Source organism: Heliangelus exortis, chromosome 1 (assembly GCF_036169615.1).
Source record: "Heliangelus exortis chromosome 1, bHelExo1.hap1, whole genome shotgun sequence".
NCBI classification, from domain to species: domain Eukaryota; kingdom Metazoa; phylum Chordata; class Aves; order Apodiformes; family Trochilidae; genus Heliangelus; species Heliangelus exortis.
Genome location: NC_092422.1, coordinates 161,547,044 through 161,561,660, shown reverse-complemented (window position 1 = coordinate 161,561,660; position 14,617 = coordinate 161,547,044). Strand labels below are relative to the sequence as shown.

Genomic DNA, 14,617 nt, shown 5'->3' with positions numbered 1-14,617 from the left:
GTTAATGAATCTTCAAACTATTTTTCAAAACATCTTAGATGGAGTTTCAGGGCTGCAACGAAACATGAAACCAGGCCTCTCTCGTGTGGCTTTGGGCTTGTTACAAACATCTTGCAGATCTTGAAACTGCTTTTGATGATCAGCCTAACTTCCCTTTCCTTAGCTTAATCCTATTTTTCCTGATTGCACTCCTTTGCCCCACCCTAAAGTGAATGCTTTCTTTCACCAATGCTTATGTTTTCAAAATCTGCACACTGGGTTTTATGTCATGCCCTTTCTGTCAGCACTTAGAAAAAGCTTGCACATTCAAGGCAATTTCCTAAAAGGTCAGTTATACAACCTTTCTAGTAATTTTTACTGCTCTTTCTTAATTTTATCTACATAGAACCGTACCTTCCAACTTTAAAGCAGCTTTCTCAATTTTTCTGTTGTGCTACTAAAAGCAGCAATTCCTTTCCAGTTCTGTGATGCACTTAGTAAATTTAGTAAATTTAAACTTAGTAAATTCAGCATTTAGTAAATACTGAGCATTTCCAAAGTTTTAGATATTTCCTGGGTCTGATCAGGTATTGCTCCTTTCTAAATTTCATTTCCCCTCTGCATATCATTGTTCAATACCACTATTCCCCCTGCATGCTAGCTTGTAATTTCTAGTTTGACTTTCACTTTGGAAATTTCTGCCAATATTTTATGTCTCCATCTCCCCAGCAGAGATTGTATTTCTCTTTGCTCACTGCTGTTTGCACTGCCTCCAAAATCAGCTGCAAATTTAATTTGTTTGCTGCAAGGACCTGCTGCTATCAAAAAACAGTAATGAAAATATTAACTAACACTCAAACAGTTTATCAGCTAAAACTGTCCACTACCATGACTTTGTTCTGCTGGTTTTCTATTCTCTTGTTGCAGATGACTTCTCAAAAACCATAAATAAATAGGAAAGTGCAAATCTGTGGGCAAATCTTCTGTTTTGGTAAAATAAGCACAGGTCTAGTCGAGTCATTGGTATATACTGGTTTAGCTAAGGATATGATCTTTGGATTTCTTGTTACTTTGGAAAGTATTCAGAGCTACACAATGAAAACTATGTAGAAATGCTTCAGCTTTTGTGAAAATTGTTTATCCAACTATAGCTTTAATTCTTTGTCATGACTAAGGTGGAACTAACTGCTCATCTCACATGGCATTGCTTTTATTTCCTTGCATTTCATTCTTGTCATTGATCAAACTTCCAAACAACATTCCAGATGAGCTTTCCTGATCCAGACAGTGCAACATGAAAACACAGGGTTGTTTCCCAGATTGTAGCAGAATAGGAACTTGGAAACATCATCTGACTTTTGTGGAGTCCAGTTACTCTTTAAAATGGGAAAAAAAGCAGCTCTCCTACCTTGTCAGTATTAACCAAGAGAAATATTTATGGGAAGCTCAAATATCAGTGACATGAGAATGGTGAATGAAAACAGAGCATGATTTACACTGAGAATATTTATGGAAATACATTTCTTAAGATGCCTCACTACTCTCAAAACATTCAGGCATCTCCCATGCACCATCTAGGACATAACACTTCAATGCTATCATGCCTTGTGTGGAGAAAGGAACTCTTTTCCTGGCAAAAAAGGACAGCTCTTTGAGGGAGAAAGCAAAGGATGTTAGGGTATTTATCTAGGGTAAGAAAACCCCAACGTCATTCCACAGGGTTCCTTATTTGCGGATGTATAGGTACAGGAATGGAGAGTTCTACTCAGTCAAACTCTTCCAGTAAATTGAAGAAATCAGGAGCCCAGGTTCCCAAACCCTTGACCTGACTTTCTCAATACACAGATTAATGAATTAGTCAGCTGCTTAATGCCAAATGATACCATGGCAGTCAGGGCAGGCACATACAGGTGTAATTATCATGGGTTTATTCTTTTTATGATAATAGTGAGGAAAAGAATTAAAGCAGAAAAAGCCTAGTTATGACTGAGGAAAGCCTGCCTACTTCTGTGGTTGATTTTAGACCTGGGGATGTAGGTAGTGTGGTTGATGTTGTACCGGAGATTATTAATAGTTGGGTCCCTTGGTGGGATTGCTGGAGGATGCTGGGGAATGTCAAATGCCTCCAGGGGGGTCTCGAATGCCCTGAACTCCATACAATGTCAGTGGCGTGGGAGGAAGGTGCAGGGCCAAAACCTAACAGAATTAACTTTGCATAAGGTGTGAGAAGCAGCTGCTGTTCCAAGTAGTGAGGTAAGCACCGAGGAACTGCTCCTGACCTTTCTCTTGGAAACGGGCAGGTATGTGGGAAGGGATCACATTTTGATCTCTGAAAAGATATATTTGTGAAAAGATCAAATGTAGACACAGATGCCGTTGTAATCAGCTGTGTCTGAAATGAGCTAATGTTGTCACAGTTCTACACAACACATTTGGCTGTTCAGAAAAAGAATTGCAGATGTATTATCACAAAAATGTCCCTCAGAAAGACGGTCATGGTTAGGAAAGCTTTCCTCAATGACTACTAGGCTAAAGGTCATAATGGTATCATAGACTGGTTCAAAGTGGAGATGAGTTATTCATACTTGGGTGTGAAGCTGTCTTTCTGTGCTTTGCTTAGGCAGTCATTTAAAGAAGAAAAAGAAATGGTGACTCAGTGGGCTGAATTCTGTTTCTGTAGGAGATTAAGGATTTACTGCTCGTTGGAGCTATTGAGGCTAAATGTTCAGATGTGTCTCTTTTGAAAATGGTCTTCAATTAGAAACTTTTCTGATCTCATCATAAGGTATGGTATGTAGCAGCACTCCTCAGCCTATCTGCAAGAAGAATCCATGAGACAGAAATTCATTCAATCTAACTTACAGTTTGGTTGGCTCTGAGGATCAGAGGGTTGACACTTAAAGATGCCATAAACCAATCCCTCTTGATTTTGCCTTTGAATTCTTAGGCTTCTCAGTGGGTCTGGATCTTTTGAAATCTTTAGCTTCAATCTGTATGCATTTCAGTTTCCATATCTCAAGAGTGGAAATGTTCAGGAGGGTCATAACTGGAGAGGCATTCAGCATTCTGCAGCAATCTACCTTAGTAAATCACACAGAATTACAGAATTGTCATGGTTGGAAAAGACCTCTAAGGTCACCAAGTCCAACTGTCAGGAAAAACCAGGAAAAAAACACCATGCCCACTAGAGCATGTCCTAAAGCACCTTTTATGAATACCTCCAAGGATTGTGACTCCACCACTTCCCTTGGAAGCCCATTCCAGTGCTTGACTACTTTTTCAGTAAAGAAATTCTTCCTAATATCTAATCTAAACCTCCTCAGCTGCAATTTCAGGTCATTTCATCTAGTTCTATCATTATTTACTTGGCAGAAGAGGACAACATTCACCTCACTACAACCTCCTTTCAGGTAGTTGTAGAGAGCAGTAAGATCTGCTCTCAGCCTCCTCCAAATTAAACAGTCACAGTTCCCTCAGCCTCTCCTCATAGGACATGCTCTCTAGACCCTTCACCAACTTGGTTGCCCTTCTTTGGAAAGACTCCAGCACCTCAGTGTCCTTCTTGTAGGGGGGGGCCCAGAACTCAGTACTTGAGGTGTGGCCTCACCAGTGCTGAGTACAGGAGCACAATCTCTTCCCTAGTCCTGTTGGCCACACTGTTCCTAATACAGACCAGGATGCTGTTGGTCTTCTTGGTCACCTAGGCACACTTCTGGCTCATATTCAACCAGGTGTCAACCAGAACCCCCAGGTCCTTTCTCTGCTGGGCAGCTTTCCAGCCACCCTTGGATTGTTGTGACAGAAGTTCAGGATCTGGCACTTGGTCTTATTCAACCTCATACAACTGGCTTCCTAGAGGAACATATTGTACTAGTAGATTATTACTGTTTTGAGATACAGTACAAATTTTCACGTACAATTATTTCATACTCCTAACTTCCCATATATTCAGAATACAGTGGTATTTTTCTTGTCGTGTACCTTTCCACTGTTGTCCTAAGGACAGATGAAAAGGGCTGCATTTCTTCTCAACATATTAGAATACCAACAAGGCATTCAGCTACTTGTTGCTTTCCGTGAGTTTGTGAAAACAGTGCTTAGGAAGGAACGGGTACAATTACAGTGTCATTTCTGGCAAAAGCTTGATATAATAATATATCAGCCACCACAAATAATAATTATGTACTCAATCTGAGGAGCAAAAGCTGCTTTTATATTTTTCAGAATGTGCCAAACACTTCAAGCAGACTTGTATAAATCATGATGGGTATTAAAATGCTGAAAGTAAAATTCACCAGTCACTTCTCTTTCTGTTACTGTTCCTCCTAGTGATGAATTAAAAGTAAATACTTTGGCAATATCTCACCGTACTAGGATTTCATTATTTTCACAGAACAGATTAAATGACGGCTCTTCTGCTGTATGTACTTTTTGGAAATGACCAAAATAAAGCAATACAAATGATTTCTTTTAAACCACTGCAAACAAACAATAAAAAGCTTTCCAACACTATGTGAATGCTCTGAAAAGAGCAGAAAGTTACTTGCCAGGGTCTATTGGAGATTTAATTTATTGATGGAAGTAATAGGTAAGCTTATTTACTTCTCCTAGCTTCAGATCTTTCCTGAGACACCTAGATTAAGCAGCATTAACATCCTGCTAACACTGCAGTGATAGGCAGGAATACAAGACATTAAAATAGAGTAAAACTAAGCTAAACCTGAAGGATCAAACAGCTTTGGAATGCGTAAACTTTTCTTTCCTGTAGTGTATATTTTTACACCCTGTGACACAAGTATCAACAATCTCTGTCAAACTTGTTTAGTGCAAATTAACAACTGGCTCTATATTACCAGGATATGCTGGTTTTCCTGTCATGCTCTGATACCTGCTCCCATAAACCCTCTGCACCATTCATAACGCCTGATTGTAACTTAGTTCTACTCCTTGCTCCTTTAAGGTTCTTCTTTGCTTCAGCTGCTACACTGGCAATCACTTTTGAAAGCCAGGGTAGTATCTCTGAATAACAGAGCACTACCACTATACAAAGATGCCAACCTGAAGACACTAATGTGTCTTCCAACCTTGATGTCTAGTGTTTTTTTTAAAACTGCACATAGCAGAATGATTTCACTGCACATTTAAAGGCTGGAACGGGCCACAGACCCTTCACAGCCTTTTTAATTACTTCTAGCAAGAACTCAAAAGCATCGAAGTTGGATCCCAACATCTAGAAGGGCACACAGAATATCAAAGAACAAAAGCAGAACTGGTCCAAAGCTTCTCAGTGGTTCAGGAAAAACTTCCAATATATGGAATATAGAGGAATTGGGTGACACAGGAGGAGAAAGACAGAAAAGAAGGTGCATATCCCAGAAGTAAGACCATGTCTGTCTGATAATGCCCACCCTAGATAACTGTTTATTGTCTTTGTAGCACTGGCACAAAGTAATATGAGTAACCTACCATTACATCCAGCCACTGAGTCCTCATTCAAATGATGAGTTCACCATAAGCATGTAGGTCAGCAATGGATAGGATTTGATATAAATCCAAAGACTGATGGATCGTTTGGATCCACAATATCCAAGCTGTTCTTCAACCATATGGCTTCTAGGATAGGTATGTAGTAGGTACTGCACAGCAGAATGGTTTTACTGGTTCAAATGGATGTGTTGATGTATTCAATATATACTGAAGACCCATTTAAGTCATATGCTTTGTAAGTCACCTTAAATTTGACTGGGTTGTGTGCCTGCTGACCTGACAGGCAATGGAAACAGAACATCTAAAACATGAGTGCTAATGCCCTAGAGCAATCAGATATCAGGCAGAAATGAATTGGAAGCAGTCACCATTTATGGTCTTCTCTATCTGTATCTAATAACATTACTTCAGCTGATGCTGGACTAGGAAGTGTGTTTCTGGGCTGTGTTCTTATTCTGAAAACATCAGGAAAATGTTTTCCCGTGCCTGTTTGGGACCCAGACCCAGACCCAAAAAAAATAAATCTAGTCTGTACTTCCTCTACGAGTAAAAATTGAATTATGTACAATTCTAAGACCATTCATCACATTGTCTTCACTGAAAATATTCCACAAAGACAGATAAAATTAACCTTTTCAGGGATTTACATGTGGAAAATTACAAGCAGAACCTTGAAGAACAACAAAAATGTCTCAAAAACATCAGCTGACTAGAAAAAGTTTGGGATGAGGAAAATATGTCTTTCTACTAGAATTTTTTATAAGAGAACAGAGTAATTCATGTCAAGGACTAAATTCGTTGGGGATTTTTATACCATCCTCCAAAAACCTGAAGAAGGAGATAGTGCTGCTTTTGCTTAAGTTGATTCTCCTAAAGTCCAGAGAAGCCTGTGCCCCAGGAGCCTGTAGGTTAATTCAGTCTTCTTTTATTCAGGATACCTGTGTTTCAACCTGTGTTGAAATCTTGCTCCTGAATGTAAGTCTCCTCTACAGTTAGTTTGCTCACTATATATTCACTCACTGTACTGAGTAAGCACTTTGTATGTTTTGTGAATTACATTGCGTAACTTTTGAGGCATGTCCAGAAACATCAGAATGATTTGCTTTGTAAACATGAAAACATAAATATTTTGCTGGTTTACATATTTCTCTGCTTCCTATTTGTTTAACAAAAAAAAAAAAAAAAAAATATTGCAAATACAACTCAATATAGACAGACACAAAGTTCCATTTTGGGCAAAGAGGCATTTATCAAAAGCAATATTGAACTTCTCTGCAAACCAATACACTTTTAAGGTGTCTTATATTCAAAACAGAGCCAAGGCCATAAACCAGATGCATTTTCCCAGTTAAGTCCATTCCTTCTAGCTAGAATAGTGCCTCAGGCATATTTTGACATGCTGGACTTCACAGGCAGGTTGAAAATTTCAAGTCATGGACTGGAGTTTCTGAACAAACCACTTAGGAACTGTCTTGGAGGAACTCATCAAAAGGTCTAATCTCATCAAGCATTTGAAATTTCTTTTGAAATTTTGCACCCCAAAATATCTCAGAAAAATGTAGATTCGTTTTGAAACATTTTTACATTTTTAGCAAATAATTTCCCAAGTTTAAATTAAACTGCAAGTCCAATCTAACACCCTTCCCACCAAATCTAGAAGACATTATGCTAGGCTCAAAAAAAGACTTCTAAATATTTTTTTTTCTGTTTCCTCTATGGACAAGAAAAACAGGTTTCTTTGAAATGCACTAATTCCGAGGTCTCTAGCCCTTCTTTTTTTTTTTTTTTTTTTTTTTTTTTTTTTTGTGCAGCATGACATTAAAGGGAGTCTGCAGGAACTCCAGTCTTACTTTTCCCACCTCATCACCTGCTCTGACTTGTGTATTTTGCTAATGCCACTCAGTTTTGAAACTAAGCAGACCAGTGATTACATGCAGCTGCATGTTGGCATGAATAATGCTTTTAGCTTTGAGCTGAGAGTTGTCAGAGCTTTGCTCACCATCCTATGAACTTGTGTGTCATGCTGAGTGTGGCTTAGCCCTTCTGAGTGCTGTAAGAAATCTGCTGAATGACATCTGTTTTATAATATTTTTGCTGGTTTTAAAAGCACACTATTTACTAAGGGAAGACCAAATTGCACAGGATGAAGTCTTTTTATACAGCAAGATCTGGGCTCTGAGAGCCATCTACATTAAGTTAGGATTTGTTTAGGTATGACAGCAATTGTATGGTAACTAAAAAAATCTTAGAATTTTTTTCATTTTCCAAAGCATAGCACTGCAGCAAGCAACAGTCTAGATTTAGGTGAACTCATACTGTGACAAACTGAGAATGGAGAAAACACATTTCTTGTCCATAAAAGGACAGATCACACATCCACAGAGGGTAGCTCTGATTTTGCTGCAGTTCCAAACTATGAAGTGGGGACTCACTGTTGCTAAAAGGAGTGTTGCTTAGAGTGGATGGATTCTCCAGTAATTTTTTGTATTTCCTTTTTTTCTTTGCCTCCCTAAATAGAAAATGGCTTGCCTTCTTAAGCAGAAAATGGTGATTCAAAGAAATGGAAAAAAAAATCTCTTTAAGAGGTCTAATTTCTCCACAAATTCTCCTGAGAAAAAGAGAGTTCCCAGAGTGTCACCAGCAGGTTGAGGGAGGGAATCCTTACCCTCAATTCGGTACTGATGAGACCACATATGATGTGTTGTGACCATTTCTGGGCTTCCCAGCAAAGGAGTGACATGAGTATACAGAAATGAGTCCATGAAGATGATTAAAGGACTGTGGGCATCTGTCATAGGAGGAAAGGCTAAGAGAGGTAGGGCTGTTTAGCCTGGAGAACAAAAGGCTCAGGGTGATCTTATCAAAGTGTAGAAATATCTGATAGGAGGAGGAAGATGGAGCTATGACTTCTCAGAGGTGTTACAAGAATGGGCTAGAGGCACTGAGGGCAAACAGAGATATAGGAAATAATACTGAAACATGAGCTGGTTTGTTTTGCTTTGTTTTGTTTTGTTTACTGTGAAGGTAGCCAAGCACTTGAACAGGTTGCCTAGAGGCTTTGAGTAGTGTCCATCCATGGAGATACTCAAAATCTGACTGGGCACAGGCTTGGGCAAGCTGCTTTAGCTGACTCTGAGCCATGGGATTGGACTGGATGATACCCTGAGGATCCATCCAGCTCCATCTGTTCTGTGTTCTATAACTGTGTTCCTTCATGCCATAGTGCTAGTGGTCTGACACATGTTTGCAGTGCAGGAGAATCAAGCTCAAGGCTTTTCTGAGTCACTTGAAGCAGTACCACAGCCAGGGCTTCCCATGTGATATGAGAGTGCTTTAATATTAATTTAGTATTTTCTCCTTCAATACGCTTCTTGTACAACGATTTCATTAATATTTTAAGCATGTTCTTCAAGCTGAGAGCTTGCTTCCATGATTTAGAATTTTACACTGAAAATTAATTTCATTTAAATATAAGTGCAAATACAAATACGCAGGTATCCACAGGGAAGAAGACACCTCCTGAGGTGAAAGCTCACTGTTCTCAACTACACAAACAGAATTATGGAAAGATTTACCCGGACATGACAAATAAGCTTCTAGAAGATGCTCAGAAACTAAAATTACAAGGATGTTACAAGAAATTATGTAGAGCAGTTCATGGCAAATACAGTACAGAGCAAAACCCCACTCTTAGGTCCAGTTTTCAAATCTTCATCTTGAGTCTATTTTGATCTTTTTGAACTAGGTTATCTAGGTTAGATGCAGGGGAGGGAGTGGAGAATGGAGCTGGTGGAGTAAATGGAGGTTCTCCATCTGTCCTTAAATATTTTAACTACAACCAGTTTTGGTGCAATTCATATAAATTTAATGAAGGAGCTTAATTTAAAAAAAAAAAAATAAAATCCAAGTTCCAACCCTGCAAGCAACCAATACAAAATGGTCTGTGGATCCCTCTGAACTTCTCACTTGTATTTCACAAGTCTAACTACTGCATTCTGAACTCAAAAATATAAGAAACCTGACTTTGCTGTTTGACTGCATCCTTTTCCTGTAAGAATACCTTCCCTTATAGCACCAGATAGAGAAAGAGCTATGAAAACAGTAATTATTTCCCAGTACATGCTCTTAAGATAAAGTTAAACACAAGCCATTTGATGAATAGGTATTTGAGGGGTCCATGAGATGGCAACGCATGAGAACTGAAAACACTTAGCAAAGGCAGAACTTCTTCATTTTACAGGTAGGTAATAGTTAGGTAATCTGCTACTCTTTCAAGTTGGAAACTAAACCACTACGTGGATCAAATTTTGTAAATGTAACTTGGTCTCTCTCTGCTACTAAAACCTGGAAACACTATCCCAAGAGTAGCTACCTACTCAGTGGAGAAAGGACCCAACAGACGTAACTACTCCTGTATGTGGAAAGAGGAGAAGTAAGCTCATAATGAAGAGAGCATGAAGCATAGATAAAATACTGGAGGAAAAGAAGTCATAAACCGGTTACATTTGTTATGAAATATAATGAAAAATTATCTTAAAAGAAACACATGGCCTAGCTGTATCTATAAGGTGCAGGTGTAAAAGGTTCAAACAAATCCTAATTTTCTGTGCAATTCTCTAAATTTCTCTACAATTTATCGCTACAATACCTATTAAACTTCCTTATTTGACTGTTTTTACTTCCCTATTTAACTGTTTTTATGTTGACTTTCTGTTTCCTTACAGATCTTACAGGTGAACAAGGTGATGTCCATCTTGTTTTATGTGATATTTCTCGCTTATCTTCGTGGCGTCCAATCTACCAACATGGATAAAAGGAGTTTGCCAGAAGATTCAATAAATTCTCTTATTATTAAACTCATTCAGGCAGACATTTTGAAAAACAAACTTTCTAAGCAGATGGTAGATGTTAAGGAAAACTATCAAAACACAGTGCAGAAAGCAGACACTCAGCAAGACATGGATGGAGATGAAAATGTGAAATCAGACTTCCAGCCAGTTATCTCAATGGATACAGATCTCTTAAAGCAGCAGAGACGTTACAACTCTCCCCGAGTCCTCTTGAGTGATAACACACCTCTGGAACCACCCCCCCTGTACCTCATGGAGGATTATATTGGAAATTCAGTGGTGGTGAACAGAACCTCCCGTCGGAAAAGGTATGCGGAGCACAAGAGCCACCGAGGGGAATATTCTGTTTGTGACAGTGAAAGTTTATGGGTCACGGACAAATCATCTGCCATCGACATTAGAGGACACCAGGTAACTGTGCTGGGAGAAATTAAAACGGGCAACTCTCCAGTTAAGCAATACTTTTATGAAACGAGGTGTAAAGAAGCCAAGCCTGTGAAAAACGGCTGCCGTGGCATTGATGACAAGCACTGGAACTCCCAGTGCAAGACATCCCAAACATATGTTAGAGCACTGACTTCAGAAAACAATAAACTGGTGGGCTGGAGATGGATAAGGATAGACACCTCCTGCGTGTGTGCTTTGTCAAGGAAAATAGGAAGAACATAAATCTGCATCTCTTTGCTATATAAATTATTACTTTAAATTATATGATATGCATGTAGCATATAAATGTTTATATTGTTTTATATATTATAAGTTGACCTTATTTATTAAACTTCAGCAAATCTACAGTATATAAGCTTTCTCTCTCAATAAACAAGAGCAAAGGGTGTGTGCATCTGCTGTGGGCAGCTCCGGGGTTTTTTTTTAGACTATGTTTGTGACACTGCTTGTTGGCAGCATACCGTAACCTTACTGTAAAATCTGTGTAAAATCAGTATTTTTCATTCAGTATTGTCAAGCCAGTGACTGTCATTTAGTAAACTTGTTAAAAATCAGATCAATGTCAAGAGTTTTGTACATATTTATATTCCCCACTCTATACATTCATTGGATGCAGTGTTGACTCCTCACCACCAACACAAAAATGGACCAAAATATATGTTGTAGCCTACAGATGATGTCAATGTTACAGACATCGAGTAGCCATAGAATATAATGTCTGTGTATTATGCCAGTTTTGTCAGTGGAATGACCATTTTCCCTCTGTAAGCATTTCAGAATGACTGCTAATAATCCAGTAACTTCTGTTTATGTTTTTTGAAGCACATTTGTTTTGCAACTGTTTCTACTACTGCCAGTTCATCACAGAAAAAAATATATTTAAAAATTTGTAAATTTTCACAAATATTTGTAGCGGAAACTTACTGCAGCCAGGACAAAATCCAAGTTGATCATTAATATAATACATAAAAGAGGATTTGTTTTATAATTTACTATTTATAGTCATCAGCCTCTTCCTCCTTGCACAAATCAATTATATTCTACTAGCACTGTGGCATCATTTCTCTCTGATTTTTTAAAGTAGAAACAAAGGTGGTGGTTCTTAACATTAAAAGACCCTTTGGCTTGCAAATTACAGTAAAGAAAAATATTCTGTCCTGGCACAACTGTCAAAGCTACACACCTATACAAAGTTGTTCTCCTCAGTAATCCATCCTCCATTTTTCACAGAGGGAAAACTGTGTAGAACTGCTTAACAAACCTGGTAGTTTTCCTAGGGACATGAAATAATGTATCTTTTTGAGCAGTCTGGCGACTAAAATCCAGGCAGTCCATGGTTATAATTAAGTTCTTCAATTGTACAGGTGAGTGTCTACTTAGGACAGACAAATGTACTAGCATATATATACCTCAAACTCCTCCTTGTATTATCATGTAGCTCCACTGGGGGCAGTAATAATTACACTACTTGAAGATATTGTCTATCATACATTAGCTGTACAATGCCCTGGATGGGATCCCAGGCCCATAAAAGTAAAAAAGAGTCTTGTCGTGGATATCACCAGAAATAAGATTGGGCTGCATGTGGTCTGTGTCTAGATAGAGCTTAACACACAGTCAGTCATCCAAAAAGCATTACAGCTGCAGTGGTCTTTGTTTTTTACAGTTCAACTTTCACTGTTGTAACTTGTTCAGCATCACAGATAAGAATGAGATCAGAGCACTCAAAAACCAAGGTGGCAGAATTCCTTTGTTCATAGAGTTTTCACTACTGGAGAACCAACTTCAAATCTGCAACAAGTCATCAAAGGCAGCAAATTGTGTGGTCTCCCTTAATCCCTTACAGAGAGCATTACACATCATAAAACCACTGGAGAACCAGACAGGTTGTTCATGAGGCCAAGCACTGGAATAGAAATGACTCTGAAAGCCAGGTTGGAGAATAATCCTGCAGGGGAAGCCATAAACAAAGATTTTGAGAACCATCTCAATTTTCAGCATGAGGCCAGGGTATCTACCTCACAGGAAATATCACCACCTCATGGGACTAAACCCTAATTTTGCTTCAAGCAATAATAACTTCAGAGGTTTGATACCAAGGCAATTGTTTAAGGGAATGAAAGTATGTAATATAATAAAGAGCTAGGTATCTGATAGGTCTGACTAGATTTTTCCCCACATTCTCTTTCCTTGGCAAACATTAAAAAAGAAAATAATGCTCAGCAGAACTTTTTTGAGTTTCAACAGGGAAGAAAAAACAACTCATTAATTATTTGGCTTGGAGGTACAAGCATATTTTTCAAGAGTTCTGTCCCACTAAAAATTTCTGCAAGTTAAAAAAATTTTACACCCTGGATTCCCAAATAAGGATCATTTTCAAATGCTGAGAGTAGCTGAGAGCAGATATTGTCATGGATCATTAACTGTGGAGATTTCCATGCTTCAGTATCCCAGATACATCCATCTCTGTATGAGAAGAGAAAGAAAACTAACTGAGCTTAGTTAATCACTGCTGCTTACAGAGCCTGTATCCCTTTAATTGGAAGCTACCTTGGTCCTACAGTGTGGATGTCATGATTGTTTATATCACTGTAAGTTCGGAGAAATTCTACTGAAGTTAGGCAGGAAAATGTAGGTTTAGAGCAATTTAAACATCAGACCTGATCCCAATGCCTTTACTTTTACTCACTGAAAACCAAGGGGGTTCATTCTTTTTTGGTTCAAAGAAAACAATTTGTCATTTCTCGCTGTAAATCCTGTAACAGGAACTGGTCTTTGACTCTCAACTTTACCAACGCACGGAGTATTTTACAAGCGGACAGCAAAAATGTATCAGAGTTAAATACAACATCCGTCATCTGAAACACATTAAAAGAGAAAGAAGCATGGTGTGTAAGGTTATTAGATTGGCTGCCTCTTTCCCACCCCAGTATAACAATGAGCGGAAGTGTTACCCTCTGGATCTGCTCCAGTTTCCACCAAAGTCAATGGAAAAATTCTCACCTTCCCCAGTGGAAACTGGATCAGGCCCCTCATGAAGAAAAACCTGCGGATCTCAAGCAGAGAACAGAGCAATCACACACATCAGTTTCACGTTCTTGTAAATCCTCTGTACGCATAAGATGCTGTATAATTTTGTAACAAGTTTGTAAACAAAGCCTGTAATAAATTTGTTAAGGCCTAATCCTGTTTTTCACTGTAGCTGGTGATGGTTTTATTGTCAGCTCCGGTCATGGCACAGTTAATTCAAAGTTCTTATCCAACTTTTTTGTATGTGTTAAGTAATTAAGCAAAATATTCATCTTGCAACACTAGTTTAATCTGAGAATTCTAAAACTCTCTCCCATTAGGCAGCTCAGATGCTGTGTCAATGTTGTTTTGCCAATACATCATTATAAACATACATTTTATTCAGCTTTTCTCCCAAACGACCGAATGCTATTCTGAAATTGCCTGTCTATGTCAAACTGTATTTTCTCCATTTTTTCCCCAGTTTTTTTACAGTCCATTTAGCAACAATAAAAAATGCTCCACTGAGGTTTTGGGAAACCATCTGCATTTATTTTATCACCTTTGAACATGTGTTCAGGAATGAAGTCTGTGCAGCAAGTTTACTGCTACCCAGAGATTTGTGCGGCTGCACCAGGAAGAAACTTTGACTGGACTGTACAGAGTGTGTGCTCAAAAACCACTCTGCTCATACTCTGTTATTTCGATGCTTTAGCAATCACTCTTTTGCTCAGCTATACATTGTATATCTGCAGACAATACCAAACAGGAAACAAGTCTGATGGGGAGTTCCAAAACTAAAAAATTTAATGATAATGACCTGCTATTTCTGACCTTTCAGCAAA

At 38.5% G+C, this 14,617-nt stretch overlaps 2 protein-coding genes across 4 annotated transcripts in view; both read left to right on the top strand.

Annotated features, from left to right (window-relative positions):
- Positions 1–13,947, top strand: part of NTF3 (neurotrophin 3) — a 56,892-nt gene extending 42,945 nt beyond the window's left edge. Inside the window, exon 2 of the mRNA XM_071733400.1 lies at positions 10,191–13,947. Within this exon, the coding sequence (XP_071589501.1) occupies positions 10,191–10,985 (795 nt within the window). The 3' untranslated portion in view covers positions 10,986–13,947. The remainder of the gene's footprint in view (positions 1–10,190) is intronic.
- The window catches only part of LOC139791314 (very long chain fatty acid elongase 4-like), a 434,972-nt gene that overhangs the window by 285,861 nt on the left and 134,494 nt on the right, over positions 1–14,617 (top strand). The window lies entirely within an intron of this gene.